This window comes from Crassostrea angulata, chromosome 1 (assembly GCF_025612915.1).
Source record: "Crassostrea angulata isolate pt1a10 chromosome 1, ASM2561291v2, whole genome shotgun sequence".
In the NCBI taxonomy this organism is placed as follows: Eukaryota; Metazoa; Mollusca; class Bivalvia; order Ostreida; family Ostreidae; genus Magallana; species Magallana angulata.
In genome coordinates, this window is record NC_069111.1 from 19,273,317 (window position 1) to 19,293,856 (window position 20,540).

Genomic DNA, 20,540 nt, shown 5'->3' on the forward strand with positions numbered 1-20,540 from the left:
TAATTTGCATACATGGGGCAGAATTATGACACCATAGAATTTCGAGTTTCCCACATTATTGTGAGGAAAAAAGGTTCGTCCAACATACTCAAAGGAACTGATGTTGTATATACGGTTTAAGTTGACAACAAGATATTTCCATAGTTTCACATTATGTATGGTAAGAATACACTATCCATGTCAAGATAAGCCGTTCACTCGTATTGGTATAGCATTTGACCTTTAATTGCTTGTTGCGACGGAATACCGTGAACTTTCCTGTAGTACAAACTTTTCCCTTCTGTAGAGCATGATTTGGTTTATTGCTGTCGCCGTTCCTTGTTTATTATTTGGTAAGTGTCACCACATAATGAATAACTTATACAAAAGTACTTATATATTATATAACTGAATACAGTGAAATTATCATACATACGGCACTGCATGCTATAAGGAATTCCGCGCTGTAAGAAGGCTTTCACTTTTCATCGATCTTGCAGGTGCGAAGCATCGGGGGGGGGGGGGGGGGGGGGGAGGGAGGGGGGAGGGGGTTGCCCTCCCCCCTTTTTCTCGCAGCAAATATTTTTCTTAAATTTCCATATGAAAAAATTGAATTAACATGGAGTTGCCCCCCCCTTTTTTTGGAGGGTATGTAAAAAATTGAAATGAAAATAAAGAAATTAAGAGTGAAATTGAAATTATAGATATAATACCCCTCCCCCCCCCCCTTCCCGGATAAGGATTGTGAAGATTTTGAAAAGGTTTTTTATTTTGTTTTTTTTTTTGCTTGTCAAGATTTTTTTGGATGAGTCTGGCCCCCAACTTCAAAAACGATGCTACGTGTCTGTCATGGCTTTACAAACACGAAGATTGTAAATTTTGTGTCAAGCATTTTTAAAATTCTATGCAGCAATTTTATTGGGTTTCAAGTCATTGCATCACATCACACTTACCAAACTAAACCCATCTTCTAAAGTCAAGGGTTTCTGCTTCGCACCGAGCGGAGTGGACCGAAAACCCTTGGATAGCGAAGATGAACTGAACCATAAGACGGAATTTATCAAACAAATGTGTGGGTTTTTTGTGAGTTTCATACTCTGACTTCAGTGGATTAGGATTTGTGGGGGTTTTTTGGGTGCGAGAAAGAGGGTGATCTTTTCTTTATTTTTTTTTGAAAAAAAAAACTGTGGTGAGGGAGGGTAGGGGGCTGTTTCCCTCTTTAGGGAAAAAAAAATAATCGCCTTATAATTGATATTACATTTACCAGGCTCGTTACACGCACACGACCCATCATGCCGTACAGTAGAAGACTGCTACAGGTATGCTTTGATACAGGTACGATTTCATCACCTGATACAGGTAAACTAATTTAAGCAAGGTTTGGTACTGGTATGATACCGATGCTAATGGAAGTGTTAAAGGTGTGTTTTGATTCTCGTGGCATTTTTGCAGACTAAATTTCCATTGCCATAGTGGGCATATTATCGTCTGCAGCGGAGGTGGCCGCAAACGACACGAACTTAGATGTACTTGTAAAGGTGATGCTTTTTAATCTGAATGCAAAAAATATCAACCTTTTTTCACTTTATAGCCCCCTTTTTACATATCCAACACCAAACATTGAACTTAAATCTTATTATACGTTTAAATATAATTTAGATCATCACTTGTCCTCATCAACTAATGAAACCGTAACAGCAACTCAGTCTGCCATTCCATCAACGCACGCTGTCGCCACGTCAACTCACGCTGTCGCCACGTCAACTCACGCTGCTACAGCGCTACCTCACGCTGCAATGACGACAACTCAAGCACCAAGTGGTCGGTATACAAGTATATATATAGATCTATTTAATGTAAGCGAGCGATATACTGAAAGTTCCCTCAACTGTATGCGTATATGTACACGTACATTATACATCAATAAAGTTCCACTGTGAAACGTCTTTGGAACAGCTTTTGTCGAATGCGGCCATGCAATTTTCCTTCTCTAAAATATTCGGTCTGATCGGATCCATTTTCACAGATACGCCAGTTTATCCTCTTTAGTTTTTATTTCAATGTATTTTATCATTCACATCTTAAAAAAGATAACCCCCCTCTCTCCGATTCGCTACTGTTACTCCTTAAAAATATAAAAACCAATCTATCTCATCTGGAACAGTTTATTTTTAAGTAAATGGTGGATGGTCATTCTGGACAGAATGGTCATCTTGCAGTGCATCATGTGACCAAGGAACTCAGACAAGAAATCGCACCTGCTCAAATCCAGCGCCCAAAAATGGCGGATTGTCTTGTGCTGGCGAAAATTTTCATATTCAGATTTGTTCCATGTTTCCTTGTGCAGGTTAGAAAAGCTCCAATCGCTCTTGCTAATTCAAAAAAAAAAAAAAATGCAACGGAAAAAGTTAAGATACTAGTAGTTTATATTTGATCGAACATGAAATGTAATCTTCGTTAATATGTTATATACTAGTAGTTACATATACACGTAATAGATAATATCTTTTTTAAAAAAACAACAATACCCCCCCCCCCCCCGGAAATATATGATAAGGAAGAAGTAATTGGTTATCGAAAGTAGTTATGATGTTATGTAATATGATACTGATATTGCAGTCGACGGTTACATGAGTGAGTGGGGTAGTTGGGGTGGCTGTAGCGCCACCTGTGGCGGTGGGTTCCAGATGAGGACAAGGACTTGTCATGACCCGATTTATGGCGGGAAACCGTGCCAGGGAGACACCGTGGAGGTCAATCCTTCCTGTAACAACCAGTCATGTCCAGGTAACTGATGATAATGTGATATATATTTACCGTGTTTATTCACTGTTATTCTATTATATTTGCGTGTGGTAAAATTTTGCGATTCGCAGATTAATCTTATGGGAAAATTAATGTGCCGGGATCGTATCATGATACGCGGTTGCGGTCTAGAAGACACACTGTTATATATTATTTCATAACGAATAAATTTTATTCCAAAAGCTATTCCAAAAAAAAAATACGTTCGGTGCATGTTTTTGTTTAAAGCCTTAAAATGATAAAATACAGATGTACATCTATTTAAGGGGCATGGTCACGATTTTGGTCAAACATTATTTTTTCGATTTCAATGTTTACAATGCTTTAGTAAGGCATTTTTAATAGGCAACCAAAATTTGAGTGTCATTTGATGAGTTATAAGCGAGTTACAGAGCTTACAGTTCTTCGCTATGTAAACAAAGTGTTTGTTTCATTTCGAATGTTGAAGTTAAAATTCCAGTTTTAGACCTTAAATAAATGTGTTAATCGTTAGTAACTGTTTATTTATGCTTTAAATGAATAAGATAGACAAACCAGCTTTAAAAAGATTTTTACTGGTATATTGAACCTATGTAAACAAAAACAGGGCGCGAGCCTTGTTTATATGACGAAGAATTGTGAGCCCTGTATCTTGCTTAAAATTCAACGACTGGCACCCAAATTTCATTTGATCATTAGAAATGCATTCCTTAAGCATTGCAAATAATAAAAATAAAATTTGACCAACATCGTAACCATGCCCCTTTAAAGTCATATCAAATGTTTAGATCACGATTAATACCCCTCGCAGATATATAAAGCATGTGAAGTTCAATGTTTGTACTATTTAAAATATTTTTTATCTGATTCTTGTGTTTTCATGCCTGACAATCTTAGATACAAGTTCATCCTCAACTCGGCCAACAATGGCACCATCAACAACAACTGCGGCTCCAGCTCAAAACATGCCAGGTTTGTATGTCAAATGCCAGGTTTGTATGTCAACAAATCAAAGCACCACCTATCTAATAATTCAGTAAAACCCGCATCTCAAATGATCTCGTGCAAATATTCCTTTTATGTCACTTTACAACAACCCCCCCCCCCCCCCCCCCGCCGAAAGTGTGTCGCTTTTATTCGCAAAACTTTCACGTCTATTCGCGATTAATTAATTTTTTTAATCTACAAAAATGAGATCAATAGGCTTTCGTAAAAACTAAAATGCAAACAAAACAAAATAAAATCAACAACACCAGTTCCCTGTTACCCTCTCCGCCCCAACAAAAAAAACCCCAAAAACACAAAACAAATGCTTCAATCGAAAGAGATATTTTTGTACATATTGGCCGTAGTTTGCGATAGATTCAATGTTCTCAATCTGTAATTAATTAGAAAAGATAACTGACACCAAAGCAACGATAATAACAAACAACCGGTAGTATTTTCCTTACATTGGTTCGAAAAATTCAATTTAAGGAGGCCGAGTGATCAAATAATTTACCGCCCTGAATCTGCCTTAAATTTGAACATATGATATGATTTTCAGCTATAAACTATTATTTAGTAAAGAAAAAATTCAATATATTTTTTCTTTGAAATCTGAGCTAAATATAGCCTAAAAATGACCATCCAGCCCTCTAAGTTTCAAATAAATGATAAATACAGGGGGCGTATTTCAGGGTTGTCTAGAATCGTGTGAGATTCTTTATCTATTACGTTCCATTGTTTGATATATCCACGTATTGTCAAGAATGAACTTTCCCAGCACCCTTGTTCTGACATTAATACAATAACAACAGAGAACACTGAATGACCTATATCCTAAATTAAGGACGTGTTTCTCCTTCTCTCCTGATCTTACATCTTTAAATAAAAAAAATATTCCATGTAAGATATACACGAATTACGTGTTTAAGTGCATAGGTTCATTTCGCCAAATTCGGTAAAGCAATTTTGAATCTTGTCCAGTTTTGAGGATGCGGTTTCGTATAAACAACTATACTCTGTCCCGAGTTTTTGCTTCCACCACTTTTTGCTTGATATTTCGATAATCATAAAAATACCTATGTGCTCAAACTACGTTTATCCACTAATATGAAAAATGTCCGATTATCTTTTTTGAAACACCCCTCTATGCCGCTTAAGGTTTCAACACACATCCCAAAATAGAAAGTCGACGGGGAATTTGCATTGCATCAGCCATTAAAAAGCCCGGATGATTGAGAAATTGTGCGAGGTATCCCGAGTACTTCCGAATGGAGAAAAGATGTAAACATTTCCCATTATAAATCCCCGTAAGAAATTTGTTTTCGTTCCTGTGAACTTTATGAGTGAAAAATGATAATTGTTCAATGAAGATATCTTTGATATATTCCCTTTCATCGATTTCAACTGTATTTCTTTCACAGGTATGTGTATTTTTGTTAAAAATTACCAAAAAGTGATGGAAGCTGTAACTTGGGACAGACTATAAGTACTTCCAAGAAAGTTTGAAACTATGATAATTTTAATTAATTAAAATTAACTATAAGAAGTCAATATTTGATTTCAGTCATGCAGTTTTTGCAGGTCGTATACCTAAAGTATGTCAATTTTTAAAAGAAAAGGACACTCGCATTAAATAACACTGCGACTGGCGCGCTTTGAAATAAAAGACTGTATGTAATTTGACACGCTTCAAATTCATTATTAGTATCTCTGGAGATAATGTCAGACTACGCAGATATAGTACATTATATGTATATAATGCTTCTGATGTATGAACTATTTTCAAGTACGACACTGGCGACAGATATTCTAACTAGTTTTTATAAAAATCTATTTCACCAGCAAAGTATTTTTAATTGAAAATTCGACAAAAGCAAGAATCTGTTGATTCATATTCTGAACATCATGCATTTCAAAAAATTATCTTTTTGAATTTTGGCCCTACCAATTTACAAAGACTATAATTGTGATACAACTTGCTTACACAATGAATTGGATTTGTAGTGGATGGCTACATGGGCGAGTGGGGGAGCTGGAGTGCTTGTAGCGCCACCTGTGGGGGTGGCTACCAGATTAGGACGAGGACCTGTCACGACCCCCTTTTTGGCGGGAAAAATTGCACGGGAGAGGTGGTTGACCTCAATCCATCGTGTAATACTCAGTCATGTCCAAGCCAAAGTAAGGCTCTTATTTACTCGATATTTTTTCTTTTTAAGATTATTTTCAAATTGACCAAAAAAGAGAAATGATTCTCAGAGTTCCATTTTTTTCATGTTTTTTATTTTTTTTTTAATCTTCGCTAGCCAAGGGTCCGATTCGTTTATGACGAGAATAAAGGATAGCAAAGATGTATATTTCATCTTTCCATCGCATAAAATTGTATCACATTTCCAATATATTCATGTAATGGACGTCTAACATTTGTAAGAATAATGATCCCGCGACGCAAACATTCCATTTCGCAATAAAGCATAGACGATAAGTACTCATAACAATTAACCGTCTTGAAAGTCTTAACATTGAGATCTAGAGGTTTTCGAACCTCCTCATGAATTCAAGTTACTTTTTAAATTATCAAAAGATTTATCCCGGGAACATTTTTTGAACAGTTACCGGAATGGCTTGCCCATCTTGTGATGACCAACTGAACTGTACTTGGAACCAGACCTGTATTGTTGGGAGTATATGTATGATCCGCTCCTATGATGGTTATCCGTTTACAACGCACTGCATCGACGTATGTATCTATACATAACGTGCTTCTTCAAATCAAAACATATTTTATCAAGAATCACATAATTGCGCCATGTTTACTCCCTGTGTATCAAAACATGACTATAAACTTTGACTCAAGAAATTGGCATGAACGTTCAAGAGATTAAACTTTAATTTGAAAAAAAATATTTGAAATATCCTATATGGAAGCATACCAGCTTAGTGGATACTAGTACAATTTTATCAAGTGTCAGGTAATAATTTAATTCATTTCAGGCCACAGACTGTGAGATTATGAAGAATTCGCTGCCCCATTGTGAAGTGTACTGTTGTACCGACAAGGCATGTTTGTCAAAATATCTGGGGGTATAGACACATCAACCCCATATACAGCTGACCAAGTTTTGTGTTGCTTATTTGTGATAAATACAATTTGACTGGGTGTATGACATAAAGGTGTCACATTTCAGTAAATGGGTCTTATGGAATGCTATGCTCACCTGGGGAAAATTTCATTTGATACATGTATAGAACCTGTATATAAATGTAAACCAAACTTTATCATCAACATTCAACAAGGTTAATAGCCTCAATAAGACAATTGTGCTACACTTGTAAATAAAATTATTTACATGAAAGTTCATCTTAAATCTTACAAGAACCCTTCTGAGGCCTCTTCTAAAATTTGATTTGAAATAAGCAATAGAAGACACAAAAAATAGACACTCTAACCTCTCATAATGCATAATCTAATTTATTAATATAAAAAGTTTTTTTTTTCTAAAAAAAAAAAAAAACATAAAAATATTCATGTACAAGTATATGTTTTGCAAATAAAAGATCACAGACAACGAGGGAGATGAGATGATAAATAGTCTATCTATAAACTAGATCTTCATGTATAAAACTCTGTATAAAATGAGTCCCTTTCTCCTCTAGTATGCTCTTGGTGGACGATTCCTGGCAGATTGATCTAAAAACAGAAAACTACTCTTTGATCTTGTTCACACGTATGTTATAGATAACAATGTGAAGGTCAGTGCAACTGTCAGATAACCTACATTCCAGCACAGCAACATCCTTGTAAATCTAATATTAGTACAAGTAAACTTAAGTTTATTATTACTTATTTATTAAATATTAGTTATAATTGAGCTAGAATAAACAAAGATTCATGTAACTACATGTACAAGGTTACCATTGTATTAATTTTGATCAAGTTATTTGCAACAAATACCGGTATATGCAAAAGTTTTTCTTCTAGATTTTACAAACAATTAAAACAGATATTTTGATGGTTTACCTCCAAATTCTGAGAATTCTGTTTCTGAGTCGTAGCGTGGAATTTGCCACCCTCCACTGGTAGACCGTACTGACTCCTTGAATGGAAAATTTAATTTATTTAATGGTGATGAGTGGAAAGAAAAATACAAACATGTTATGTACTGGTGATAGGTGGCATACGAAAGTATTCAAGCATATGAATCTATTAAAATCATTTTATTAACTTCTACCCTTAGTCTTGTGTACTGTTATATAAAATGAGTTAAAAAAGAAACTGAAAAAATAAAATTGTTTGAACAAGCAACAAATCTCTTAGATGGTCTAATTTCTTTTAAAAAAGTAGTTCCTATTTAAAAATAATAAATACTGTACTCTATATAGTTGATAGATAAACAATGATTATGAGATCATTTTAATAAAAATTTACTCTTCTAAAACATGTTAATAGGACACACTGTCATACATTTCTATACATGTATTTATATTGGATAAGGCTATTATGATGACTGAACTCATGTACTTGCTCAGTAACTAAAACAGATATCTAAACTTACACAGTGTTTGCTATTCTAATATAAATCATAATCCTGCCTAAACAACTATTTCTGGAAAGAATTTTATTTTGATAGGTATTAAAGAGTACAACTGGGTTGACAGACATTTATTTTGACAGCCCTGTAATAATGTTGGTCGGTACATACCACAGACTGCATGCTTTGGGCGGTCGGGTTCCACGTTTTGCTCGGTACACCTCTACCATGAACACTGTCCAAGGACTGAAGAGGGGAGGGTTCAAATCTCTCTGGGGCAGTTTGGTTCAAGTTTCTTCTATTGAAAGAAAACTCATGAACTTCAAAAATACTGCTCAGTTCAACTGGTAATTGAAAGCCATGTATGTAAATTAAATTCTATATTGTAATTTGCTGGTGGTTTACTTCTCCATTTAAACTGAAAAAAGTTTCCTTAACTTCATAAATGAAATACCTTTCGGATATTGAGACACTTTTCCTGGATAAAGGGAGGTCTGGTGATGTTTTAGAGTTTCGAGGATAGAAAATATCACCTACAAATAAATTTATACATAAATCTATACAGCTTTACACACATGTGCAATAATGTACATTATTACATTTGTCACCATCTCAATAAGATATTACACATGAAATTTTTTTTATCTAAAACTTTTTCTTTACTGTGAAAATGAGCAAGATATTGAAATCTTTGGAACTAATCTTGTATCATATTATTTTTAAATTACGTACCATCAGAATCTTCCCCAACATTCCACACTGGTCTTCTCTATAACAAATAAAAGACATTTTTTTTAAAAACAAAATCAGGTAAATGAATGAAAAGCCCCATGGCCCACATAGCTCACCACTCTCCATCTTTGACCCAATAATCTGATATGCTCTGAATGCTGTTCAAAGAGCTGGATTTCATTACAACATTAGCTTTTAGTTAAACACGAGGTCAAAAATATAATAATATACATAATACCAGTTCATTCAGGTCAATAAATGAAATGTGTTACTGACCGGCCCTGTGACTTGTGACACACTTTCAAATTCTTCATCGCTGTCCCCAGGGGACGATCGGAACCCAGACATACCTAAAGACATTAAAATAGGGTCACCTGTTACAATTTGTAATGAATATAAAGTAAAATGCAGGGTAACATTTTCCAAGTCATATTCCATTAAATGTTAATAAAGAGGTAATTTCTGTTAAAAATGTTTTTTTTTTTTAATTTAGGAGGTTGGCATATTATGATTGTTTCTCTTGATCAGCTAATACCTAACTTTCAAATCTATATATTGAATACTGGTTTACAACTTTTGCACAGGTCTAGTAGTTCATGAGATACATCAATACCATCTTATTAGTACTTGTATAAAACTAGTACCAGACATTATTGTTTTATATAAAACTGGCATTTCTTTTATATCATTTTACGGTAAATATAAACTGAAGACAGATAGCTTTAACTCCTGTCATAGTTGATCTTATTACTTCAAATAACTATCAAAAAATGTATCTGCCCTATTTTGAAAAATAACCCTACCAGTTGCAGGTCTTTCCTCGTCTGATTCAAACAGATCGTCTACCTTTGAGGATTTGTAGTTAACATCTCCTGCAAGCAAAAATGCATACCCTATTATACAAGCTCATATAAATCAGAATATTTTTGTTACAGTTAAAATAGAGATCTTATTTACAGATTTTATATAAGAAATTATCTGCATAAATTTTGCAAAGGTAAAATTTTTCTTAAATTGTATGGTGATTGTTAATCATATTGTTGTTAAAAATGGCAAACTCTTATATTATTCAAGTATTTCCACATTTACAGTAATATCTGGTATCATTCCATCCAAAAATGAATTGCAATATGTTAAATTCTATCATTGAAAAAAATATTTTTAATTATCGGATAAATGTTTGAGTTAACGTTATTTGCGTTGTTATAAAAAAAAGTTAATATAACTCTCACTATATGATAGCTCATTTATACATTTTTCCATGGCTATGAAAACGTCCAGCTTAAAACTTATTTCTGTCAAATATGGCTTACAAAGACAGCTAGCTGAAAACTGTGGCATTGTAATCATAGCTTAGGTTTTTTTTTTTGAAAATCATTATGAAAGGAGAAAAAATCTTGGTATAGTGATGGTGACCACTTCCAAAGATCTCAAGCAGAAAATGCACAAATAAAAGACTGTTAGTATCAAAACAAATAAAAAAACAGTTATTTATACTGTGATTTCAATCAGTGAACTTCAATAATTTAACAATCATACGGGTACTTGTTCTGTCATCATGTACGAGTGATTCATCAAAATATTTATAAATTTCATTATAAAATTATATCTATAAATTTCATAATACATGTACCAGTATGTGTACTCAAATTTGATTTGACTTACATGTGCATCTTTATTTGGTGATGCAAAACATACATGTATACAAAGATAATTTATCTTTTTTTCATTTTTGTAAAGCAAGCACTGCTGAAGTTTGTATAAAAACAACATCTTGAAACCATTGATAGAATCAAAAGAAGGTTATTGCCATACAGACCTACGTAACTCTCTGCCGGCTCTGCACCTGCATAAAGACTGAAAAAACCAGAAAGACTCTAAGAGAAGTTCAAGTACTATATAAAGATCAAGAAAATCTACACTATTTAATAGTATCTATCAGTCTGATTGTAAAAGTTCCTCAACCCAAAATCCTGGACCTACATCCAAAAACTCCCAAAATGTCCCCCCCCCCCAAACCCTCTTTAATCAACTGACACTTGATTTACTAAGACAGCCATCGGAACAAAATCATACCGGTAACTGTTTAGATGTAGAGTACCAACTATTCACCTACAGCTCAAATATTCAATACATACATGTACATGTATGTAGTTTGTGATTTAAACTTCTTGAAACATGAAAGTTCAAACTAATAAATACAAGGAGATATTGCTGAAACTTACTGAACCCTATATGCAGCATCCCAATCAAAACAAAATTTTGCAGACACAAGATTGAGGCCTGTCGCAACCTTGACAGGTAGTTGCTAAAACCAAAAAAGTTATCTCTTACTTCTTACCAGTAATTGATTTACCCCCTCCCCCTAATTACTAATTATAGACATACCACAAATGGATATGTAAAACCTTCCATTCAACTGAATAGAAATTAGCAGAACAACTGGAAGTGAGAATTGGTTGTGGGGTAGAGACCGTTAATTGGTGTTACATGAAAAGCCGAAGAAAAATTAAAAAATTAAAAGTGCACAACAATTTTCGTTTCAACTTAGTAGAAGAAACGTGATGAATCTCACCCCCGTAAGTATCGGCAATCCTTGTTGGAATAAAAGTTGGATGTAATGATTGGAGTTCATAAATATATAAATTACAAGCATCTATCATGATTAGTTTTCATTTACAGGTTTGTAAAATTTCTATTTTTTTTTTTTATAAAATTGTTACACTTATTAGAAAAATGAAACTTAAATTCAAGAGTCAGTGTAAATGTCAACATACTTGATATTAAGTTTGATATTTGCGTCCTCTTGTCTTTGCTGTAGAAGCTAGAAAATTAATATAGGAAAAGTGATAATTTATAAAAGAAATTTTTTAACCAAACAAAAACATATATAAATATGATATAAACATAAGAACTCTAAGCACATTTAAAATATCAGAATTATTATAATAAACTATTGGGTCCTTGACTTACTCTGCTGAGTTTGTATCCAGACTTGGGAACTTTGGTCACACCTTCATTTAACAGATCATTTGCATCCTCTGCAATCAAAAGTCATACCGTGTATTTAGAAATGTATATCAATGGGCTTTCCTATTCAATAGCAATGCAATTAAAGACAAAACAAATCTAAAACAAATAAATAACACTATATCTATGAAGCAGGTCTTGCAATAACATGTTTAATTACATATTTTGCTATCAGCAATAATCCTTTCACAATTTTACTATTATATATGTATCTATTTCCATATTTAACAATGACTTTAACTTTATGCTATAAAACCCTTTTATTCACAAACTGCACACCCAGGGATTTCCAACAAATATATAAATCAAAGCCCATTTAGAAACATTGATAACAGAAGAGCTATCCCTCACCCAGCAGCTCTATAGCATCGTCCTCTTCCTCTAGTCCGTCGTCGTACCCAGAATCCCCGGACTTCTGGTCCGACGCTTTGATCAGTTTCTCCAACTCTTTCCTGTGTTTCTTGGCATCCACTCTCCTGCCTCTCACATGACCAGAACTAAAATCAAATTCCAATAAAGGTTTGAGAATGCAGATAAATACATTGTAATATATTAAATGTACTAAAATACATTATAGTCAATAAAAGAAAACCTTGACTGAAATAAAACTTAAATGGAGAAAAGCAGAGAAAATACTTTTAAATTACATGTTCGTATAGATTTACCTGACAACATTTGTGTCCTCTGTTTCCTCAGTGTCGTCAGTCTTGCTGTTCATCAGCTCCCCGGCTAGAGGATCGTCATCGGACAGGTGAGTCCTGGGGCCTCTGTATGCACCACTAGTGAACACCTCTCCATCTTCCTACAAAGACACGTCACCTCAATATTTTAGCTTTTGGTCTTCAGAGAAACTAGCTCTTCCTGAAAACCCAATTAACAGATTGTTGCGGCATATCTAGATTCATTTAAAATTCCAAACCTTCTCTTTCATGTACAGGCACTATGGATAAATTTATGTACACTGCTTTCAAGTGTGTAATGTTGGAAAAAAATATATCTGTATACCCTCCTTTCCACTTAATTTGTTTATTCACTAAATAGGCTTGAAAAAGTACATGTGCACTTCAATACACACATGTGCACAAACACACTCACTGACCCCTAGCCCCATGGATCCCCAGGTCTGTCTGGCATCTGTCGTTCCTTCCTTTTTCTTGGTAACAACTTTTGTCTCCTCTGGATGCTCATCGAATAAATCATCAAAGCTGGTCTTTCCGACCTTTGTGTCCACGTTCCATGGCTGCTTGGGTTGCTTCCTACCTACAATCCACTAATTCATTTTAAATCTTGGCAAGATTCGATTTGGTTAATAATTTATGATTTTTTTTTGTCTGACAGTATAATTATTCTGTGTAGATCATTGAAACACATTCTAGCTATTAAAAGCATTTTGACATTTGTCTTAAGCTATACATTGTTTACTACATCATATCAAGAATAAATATTCATCAAACACTGACAAAAGTTTAATGGACATTGGAATTAGCCATTACAAGTATAATCAACCCATCATCATTACTAAAGCATAATAAGTAAAACCATATTTAGTTTACAGGTATGAAATAAAAACATGTAATAAAATACTTTGTCCTTTGAATTATCAAGGTTCATTTACTAAAATTGTGAGTAAAATCAATTTTTTTTTTCAGTTCATGTATAATGATTGCAAAAATATTTTAAGATACTAAATGAAAAGAATTTCAATTTGAGAGTTCAAAAATCCTCTATAAAAATAAATTTCTGTAACTCATGCAGCATAACCAGGGACAACTTTAGCCATTCATTCCAACTTTTACACCAACATTTTCCATTAATTATGCAACAGATTAGTCTTGCATTCCAGCTAATAGTTTATACATTATAATTTACGGTACACATTCAATTGTAAAAACCAAGTGCCGGACAACCAGTTGTATTATGGAATTATCAGAACTTGCACAGAATTTGCATGTTTGTAAACAAGAAATATCTGCAATCTAATGATTTGATCAGTATGGTGGCATAGATCTGCCACCACTTGTCAGATAATTATGTTAACTTCTCATATGATAATGTCGACTTGTCAGATATTTATGTCAACTTGTCAGATCTTTATGTTGACTTGTCAGAAAACAACCATAGTGACTATAGAGACTCAACATTTTGTTGTCAAAGCGTGATAGTGCCACCAACTGCCATTTTCTTTTCATCATGATACCATATAAGTCGACATAAATATCTGACAAGTTTACATAATCATCTGACAAGTCGACATAAAGATCTGACAAGTTAACATAATTATCTGACAGAAAAAATAATATGGCCACTAGTTTAAAGAAAATTATCATTTATATTGTAAGTCGACTTGTCAGATAATGATGTTGTCTTGTCAGATGTTATGTCCTCTTGTCAAATAATTATATCGACTTGTCAGATAATTATGTCGACTTGTCAAATTATTATATCGACTTAAAAGATGATTATGTCGACTTGTCAGAAAATATTATTTCAAATGGGTGGCACAAATTGGGCGTGGAAAGGTTAAAGTGTTGAATTCTTAACCACGTGAATAAGTGACAAGTCGACTTAAAGAACTGACAAGTGAACATAATTATCTGACAAGTCGACATCAAGATCTGACAAGTCGACATAATTATCTGACAAGTAGTGGCAGATCTATGCCACCATAGATCAGATATGCTAACGTAAAAATTTGGTTACTGAATGTCAGAATTGTGAGAGTTTAGATTATTTTGATGTGATGATCATGATGTATAGATTTTTATAGCCCCTTTGACCTCTAAGTGGTTACTGGTATCTTTTAAAAAGACACTTTTTTGTTCATGCTTAAAAATGGGAAATGTACAGTTATTGTAATATACTTTTGTCCCCCTACTGTATATGTAAAAACTCATTTATTGCAAGTTTCAGATGTACATGTAAAAAGGAAATGAAAGCTAATTCTACAAAAGCATACCATTTTCCTGTACCAAATTCCACAAACAGCACAAAAACCTTGATATACAGGGATCATTCACCAACTCATCATGCTAAGAGTTCTAAAAATAACCTGGTGTGATTGGTTTCTGTTCAATTTGTAACACCTCCTGCAGTTTATCTAAGTCAGGGGAAAAAGGGGGTTTATAAGACCTTGGGGGCAGTGAGGGGGGTCGATTACCTCCCTTGCGTAAAGCAGACTTCTGAGGGATGGGGGGAGGCTGAAAGAAATCGTGTTCTAATAAGAGTTGAAGTCTTTAAAGAGAGAATACAATACGAGAACATTGCATATAAGCAATAGCTTTCCCAGACTAGGATGAATCTATAATGTTACAGCTACTCTAGGCTAAGTCAAACTTCATTTGAAGTTTTTCAATAGACAGCTTCCAAACAAGTTCATTTTAAAGAAGCCACTTTCTTACTACACTTTTTGAAAGAAGTCCATACACAACAAAGGCGCAGTGGGAACACAATGGGAACTTTTATAATTCCAATTAAATTAATAGCCTTAGAACTATAGAATTACATGATAACAGAAAAATCTTTTGTTAAAAATGTTTTTTACCTTGTTTTGAGGCAGAAAAATCTTCCGATTTTGCTTTCACTTTCTTGCTGCTTGAAAGCCAAGGCTTGTCATAGGATCGTTCCACATCTACAACAAGATTGTTATCACTTGATGTACAAGAAATAAGTAACACAAAAGTATTGTTAAAATTGTCATAATCTCATCCCATGATATGCCTAATACACATCTGGAGCATTTTATACTCAACCCTTATCTCAGTTAGACAATCAATAGTACAGTCAAACTCTGTTATAGCGAAGTCCTAGGAACCAATGAATTTACTTCGTTATATCCGTAATTCGTTTTATCCGTAGAATGAATTTGTAATAATAACAATAGGGAATTCACTATACACATGTTTACTTTCACTAGACTATAATTTTTGCTAATTAAAGCTTAAAACAAAAATTACATTACTTTGATAGCTTTAATAATCGTGAATTGAAAAAATTATATGAATAAAAAAGCATTCAAACTATTATGTTAAATGGTAGTGCAAACTTTTTAAACTGTAAAGAAATTAGTTATTAAAGTGTTAAATTTCGCTATTATTCACCACTACCGGACTCAATATCAGTTCGTTATATCCGTAAATTCGTTATATCCGAATTCGTTATAACTATAAGATTTTGCAAAGTTTTGTTTAGAATTTTACCGGGGACGCAAATAAAGTTCGCAATATCCGAGAATTTGCTATATCCATGTTCATACTAAACAAATTTTACTGTACATCACATATATAATGCCAAGAAGAAAACAATAACTAATCTTAAAAATTAATAAATGTAATACATGTTGCATCTCAAATTGTGTAATTGAGGATATTTTAGTTGTAATATATATCAAACACAAGATACACACCCATGGTAGAAGATCCCCATGTCTGTGATGGTTTTTTGCTCATCTCAGGACTTTTACTTCTTACTGTCGACAAATTAATTCAAACGGAGGTAACAAATATATCATACAAAGTCATACTTCTTTACAATACATTTATATATATCCAGTCATCTCTATAATTTTCATTGAAAAAAGTGTTTCTGGAATACTACAGATGTGTTTTACAGGGATGAAAATACATGTCATAAAATATTAAAATAGATGAAAAGAAAAAGATGATAGCTTTTGAGATATGTACTCAACAAAGGAATTTAATGAATCTTAACAAATTAAACAAGACATCAGTAGCAATTATAGCATAATGGCATTAGTTACCCATCCTTTCTGGAGAGCCTCTTCTGACTCCAGAAGGCCTCAATTCTCTTGGCATCTCCAATCCGGCCTTTTTATGCAAAGCCTTGATCAAGTATATGAGGGGATCGTCAGGCTGATCATGGAGTACTTTGTTCATTAGGTTCTGAAATGGAAATCAATTATCATATTTAATTATATCCTTAAACTCCTTCTTTAGCGCTTCAGGTTTCAATACACATTCCAAAATAGAAAGTGTACGGGGTTTTGCATCGCATCAGCCACGAAATAGCCCAGATGATAGCGTTGAAAAAATGTGTGAGGTGTCCCAGGTACTTCCGAATGGAGAAAAGATGTAAAATGTTTATAAATCTCCATAAGAAATTGATTTACGTTCCGAGTGAAAATGATGATATCTTGGATATTTTCCATTTCATAGATTTCAACTGTACTTCTTTCACAGGTATGTGTATGTGTATTAAAAATCATCAAAAAGTGATGGAAGCAATAACATGGGACAGACTGTAGGACTTTTCAACACATATATAAGTCTACTTGATTTTTGGCCTCTTCGGTAATAAATAACTTTGATGTTATTAATATATTTCATGTAAAAGAAAAAACCCTAACATCTAAAAAAAAATAATATAAAATTTAACTAATTTAATTCATATAGAGGAAATTCTAGCCAGGCCTTGTAAACATGTAAAACGCGTTCGTACAAGTCTAAAAATGTTTAGCGTTTCAAGAAAATTTTTAAAGCAAGTAAAGAATATAACAAGACGTACCTCAAAGAGTGGACCGATTCTGTGTCGGTCCATATATTGTTGCATTTTCTGGGGACTTGCCATGACTTTTAATGATGCATTTGCATCTGTCAAGCTCTGCAATGTTTTGGAATTCATAGACGGAAATGGAACTGCTATGGGAAAAAGATAAGTCGTACGTTAAAATATTTTGCATGACAACAGTTGCTATCAGTATACCACTTAATAACGTATTCAATTAGCTTTTAATTGACAAATAGAACAGAAATATCATAACCATGTTTTCTAGGGTATTATACATTTTTTTCTTTCATTTTTAATTCTATTGTTACGAATAATTTATACATTGTGTTAACTATATTAAATATAAGGACCTTTCAAACGTTTTTATTCACTCAGGAATGATAAAAGCATTCAAGACTATTTTAGCCACGGCAAAATGATAAAAATGGGCGGATCATAATCATCATTTATAATTTTTTGTTTTTAACTTCATCTGATATGCTGGAAGATGGACCAACAGCTTTTCAGGGGTATTTTAAGTCAATACACTAGCAGCTTATTTTGAATATCAATTGATCGTCTAAGCTAAGTTGGAACTGTGGAATGCAATAATTGAGTAGAATATAACTTATAAGGTATATAACGTTATATACTATGTTTTATGTTCATTCACATCAGTTGTACCAGTGGTATACATCTTTCTGTCGTCTCAACGTTAGCCCAAACAATTAAATTGACTGCGCACTGACATTTCTTTTTCCGGTAGTCTACATGTCAAAATATGACTTGCACTGTCTGAAACGTTGGTATTTTGAATATTTATACCTCGAATATATTTGATCTTTCAAAGTGAAAACGGAAGTTTTAACTATTGTTTCTCTTTAAACAATGTTAAATCTGATGTCTTGAATTATGATATCTAATATCCCGGGGAAAAATTCAGTTCTATTGAGTTCGAGATAACAAGGTTTGACTGTATTTTGACTCACCAAGCCTTTTAATTTTGAAGTCATTACAGTTTTATTTTTAAAGAAATTCCTTAAATATCTACTTATATTTATTAAACTTTTTATTTTACAGATTTGAATGAAATTCATGCCAGATTATTTGATCATCGACCAATTTTACAGGGCCATATAAACTACTTTGTGAGAGAATTTGAGGTTTGTTAACTTTATATAATTGATAGACCAACCCATTACATACACAGTGTTTCTCCTTTATAAGAAGTCCAATTTCATTTTATGAAGTTGTAAATTGTATGTTCATACCATAAATTAAAATATAAAACCATTTTGCTCTATCGTGTACATTCATGATTTTTCACACATATGAAGAATTTGTTTTTATTATACACATTTTTTTCTCTTTATTCTGGTTTAATTTTAGGAAAAACGAAATGATCATGAAATAGAAAGACTGAAGAAATTAAATGAAGACATCAGGGATATGAAAGATGAACTTTTACCACAATCAACAAAAGGAATGGACCTTTTTCTGGCAAATCTTACTGCCAAATGTAATAATTAACTCTTAATTAAATATCGTATTTGTTTATGTGTATCTTGTAAATTTACCAAGGTATGCAAAAAGAATTATCAACTGGGTTTTCGAAAGTAAAAAATCCAGTTATTGAAATGGTGAAAGGTGGCTGGCTGCCAAAAGGGTACCTCTATTGTATGGTATTCAAGATAGGAAGTTGTTGTTTTGTAGATCATTTTTACATATATCAGAGATGAGCATATTACTTGGATATTGATTTTTGATAATTTATGAAAAAATACCAGCTGTTGAACTTAGTCAGTCTCTTATAGGAGAAAATAAAGATAGAATGAATAAATGAATTTATATTTTTTTAGTGAAAGTAGCAACAGAAGTGTGTAATAAAGTTGAGAACAAAGAGAACAGTATGGATGTAAGTATAAAGTGTGAATTTAATTTATTTTAATTTTTTCTAGGAGAATGTGTTAGTGTTTATAGAATTTACTTGCAGCATATTAATGTATATTTTAGTACAGTTAAACACGATTATAGCAAACACGCGTATATAATGAATTTACGCTTACAGCAAAGTGATTTTGATTCCCTGAGACTTTTTTCATGTTGTAAACCTCACGCCTCACGGATATAACAAAATACATTTATAACAAAGTAAAATCGCCCGTGCTCGGCACTTTGTCATTAGAGTGTTTTACTGTATGTCTGATAGTGCATCATGATGTCCGTTTCTTGTGTAGACGGAGTTTTTGGAAAAGGAACGCGTCCAGAGGAAAGATGAATGGATAGAGTTCTTGGGACAGCAGGCAAAAACGTGTGAAGAAATTGACGAGGAATTTACTGAGCAAGCAGGAATTCTGGCTAGACATTATGCTGAACTTGAGAAAAATTTAAAAACAGTTAACAGCTCAGTGCCATAAGCATTCCATTTTGAACTGAACCTTCAAGTTTCACTTTTCTAGCATGTACAGTAGCTGATACACCTGTACTAGTAATGTTTATAAATTAAAGATATTTGTATTTGTACTATTTTAGTACATAAAAAAATTAAATATTTTCAAAATGTGTATGTTTGTGTTTAATATTATATAAGTGCAATAAACTTATTTGTTGATTATATATGGAATTACAGTATTATTACTCATTAACTGGCCTTCAAACAAATGATCTAAAATTGGTAGATGTAAATACAATAGCCGGTGAAGTAGCTGCAGATCTGTAGCTCTCTGGCTGAAAAAAAACCCAGATAAACAAACCAGGATTTTTTTTTCCAACCAGAGAGCTACAGATCTGCAGCTACTAGTGAGGGAGGTAGCTGGTGTTAATTATCTCTTATAACAAAGTTCAAAAATTTCCTAGAAAACTTATTTTTAAAGACTAGTGAGTCATTTGAATATACTCTCCTCTTGCTGTGAAATGATTTTCTTCATGAAATTAATTTTAAATTGAATCATTGGAAATATCATGTTTTTAGATTTTAAGAAAATCTGCCAAGTCTTG

General features: G+C 33.2%; 3 protein-coding genes across 4 annotated transcripts; 2 read left to right on the plus strand and 1 right to left on the minus strand.

Annotated features, from left to right (window-relative positions):
- Window positions 1–179: 179 nt before the first annotated feature.
- On the plus strand, window positions 180–6,907 carry LOC128189333 (A disintegrin and metalloproteinase with thrombospondin motifs 12-like). The gene is made up of 10 exons (XM_052860902.1): window positions 180–332; window positions 1,247–1,298; window positions 1,432–1,517; window positions 1,639–1,800; window positions 2,156–2,326; window positions 2,599–2,766; window positions 3,661–3,735; window positions 5,755–5,928; window positions 6,360–6,487; window positions 6,742–6,907. Exons 1-10 carry the CDS (start codon window positions 290–292, stop codon window positions 6,835–6,837), a joined length of 1,155 nt encoding a protein of 384 aa, XP_052716862.1. The 5' UTR covers window positions 180–289; the 3' UTR covers window positions 6,838–6,907.
- A 293-nt stretch (window positions 6,908–7,200) lies between these two features.
- LOC128189318 (uncharacterized protein C8orf34-like) lies at window positions 7,201–17,714 on the minus strand. Of its 2 annotated transcripts, none has more exons than XM_052860881.1 (17): window positions 17,562–17,714; window positions 16,798–16,939; window positions 16,444–16,506; window positions 15,583–15,669; window positions 13,141–13,301; window positions 12,707–12,843; window positions 12,393–12,538; window positions 11,985–12,052; window positions 11,789–11,835; window positions 10,831–10,868; window positions 9,815–9,883; window positions 9,288–9,361; window positions 9,012–9,048; window positions 8,734–8,812; window positions 8,451–8,577; window positions 7,769–7,844; window positions 7,201–7,438 (listed from the first exon to the last, which is right to left on the minus strand). In XM_052860881.1, exons 1-17 carry the CDS (start codon window positions 17,676–17,678, stop codon window positions 7,401–7,403), a joined length of 1,506 nt encoding a protein of 501 aa, XP_052716841.1. In that variant the 5' UTR covers window positions 17,679–17,714; the 3' UTR covers window positions 7,201–7,400. The 2 variants fall into 2 exon arrangements, with proteins under 2 accessions (XP_052716841.1, XP_052716849.1); XM_052860889.1 differs by lacking the exon at window positions 10,831–10,868 and adding an exon at window positions 11,587–11,606.
- A 204-nt stretch (window positions 17,715–17,918) lies between these two features.
- On the plus strand, window positions 17,919–20,159 carry LOC128189342 (biogenesis of lysosome-related organelles complex 1 subunit 5-like). Its single transcript, XM_052860914.1, has 5 exons — window positions 17,919–18,073; window positions 18,624–18,706; window positions 18,933–19,062; window positions 19,403–19,458; window positions 19,781–20,159. The coding sequence occupies exons 1-5, from the start codon at window positions 18,052–18,054 to the stop codon at window positions 19,958–19,960; spliced, it is 471 nt and encodes a 156-aa protein (XP_052716874.1). The 5' UTR covers window positions 17,919–18,051; the 3' UTR covers window positions 19,961–20,159.
- Window positions 20,160–20,540: the final 381 nt, after the last annotated feature.

Coding starts and splice junctions, on each gene's coding strand:
- LOC128189342 (XM_052860914.1), top strand. CDS start 18,052: ATGGACCAACAGCTTTTCAGGG. Junction 19,063..19,402: donor GGCAAATCTTACTGCCAAAT/GTAATAATTAAC, acceptor ATATTTTTTTAG/TGAAAGTAGCAACAGAAGTG. Junction 19,459..19,780: donor ACAAAGAGAACAGTATGGAT/GTAAGTATAAAG, acceptor TTTCTTGTGTAG/ACGGAGTTTTTGGAAAAGGA.
- LOC128189333 (XM_052860902.1), top strand. CDS start 290: ATGATTTGGTTTATTGCTGTCGCCGTTCCTTGTTTATTATTTG. Junction 2,767..3,660: donor TAACAACCAGTCATGTCCAG/GTAACTGATGAT, acceptor TGACAATCTTAG/ATACAAGTTCATCCTCAACT. Junction 5,929..6,359: donor TCAGTCATGTCCAAGCCAAA/GTAAGGCTCTTA, acceptor TTTTTTGAACAG/TTACCGGAATGGCTTGCCCA.
- LOC128189318 (XM_052860881.1), bottom strand. CDS start 17,678: ATGAATTCCAAAACATTGCAGAGCTTGACAGATGCAAATGCATCATTA. Junction 15,670..16,443: donor ATGGGGATCTTCTACCATGG/GTGTGTATCTTG, acceptor ATCTTGTTGTAG/ATGTGGAACGATCCTATGAC. Junction 7,845..8,450: donor CCCAAAGCATGCAGTCTGTG/GTATGTACCGAC, acceptor TTTCCATTCAAG/GAGTCAGTACGGTCTACCAG.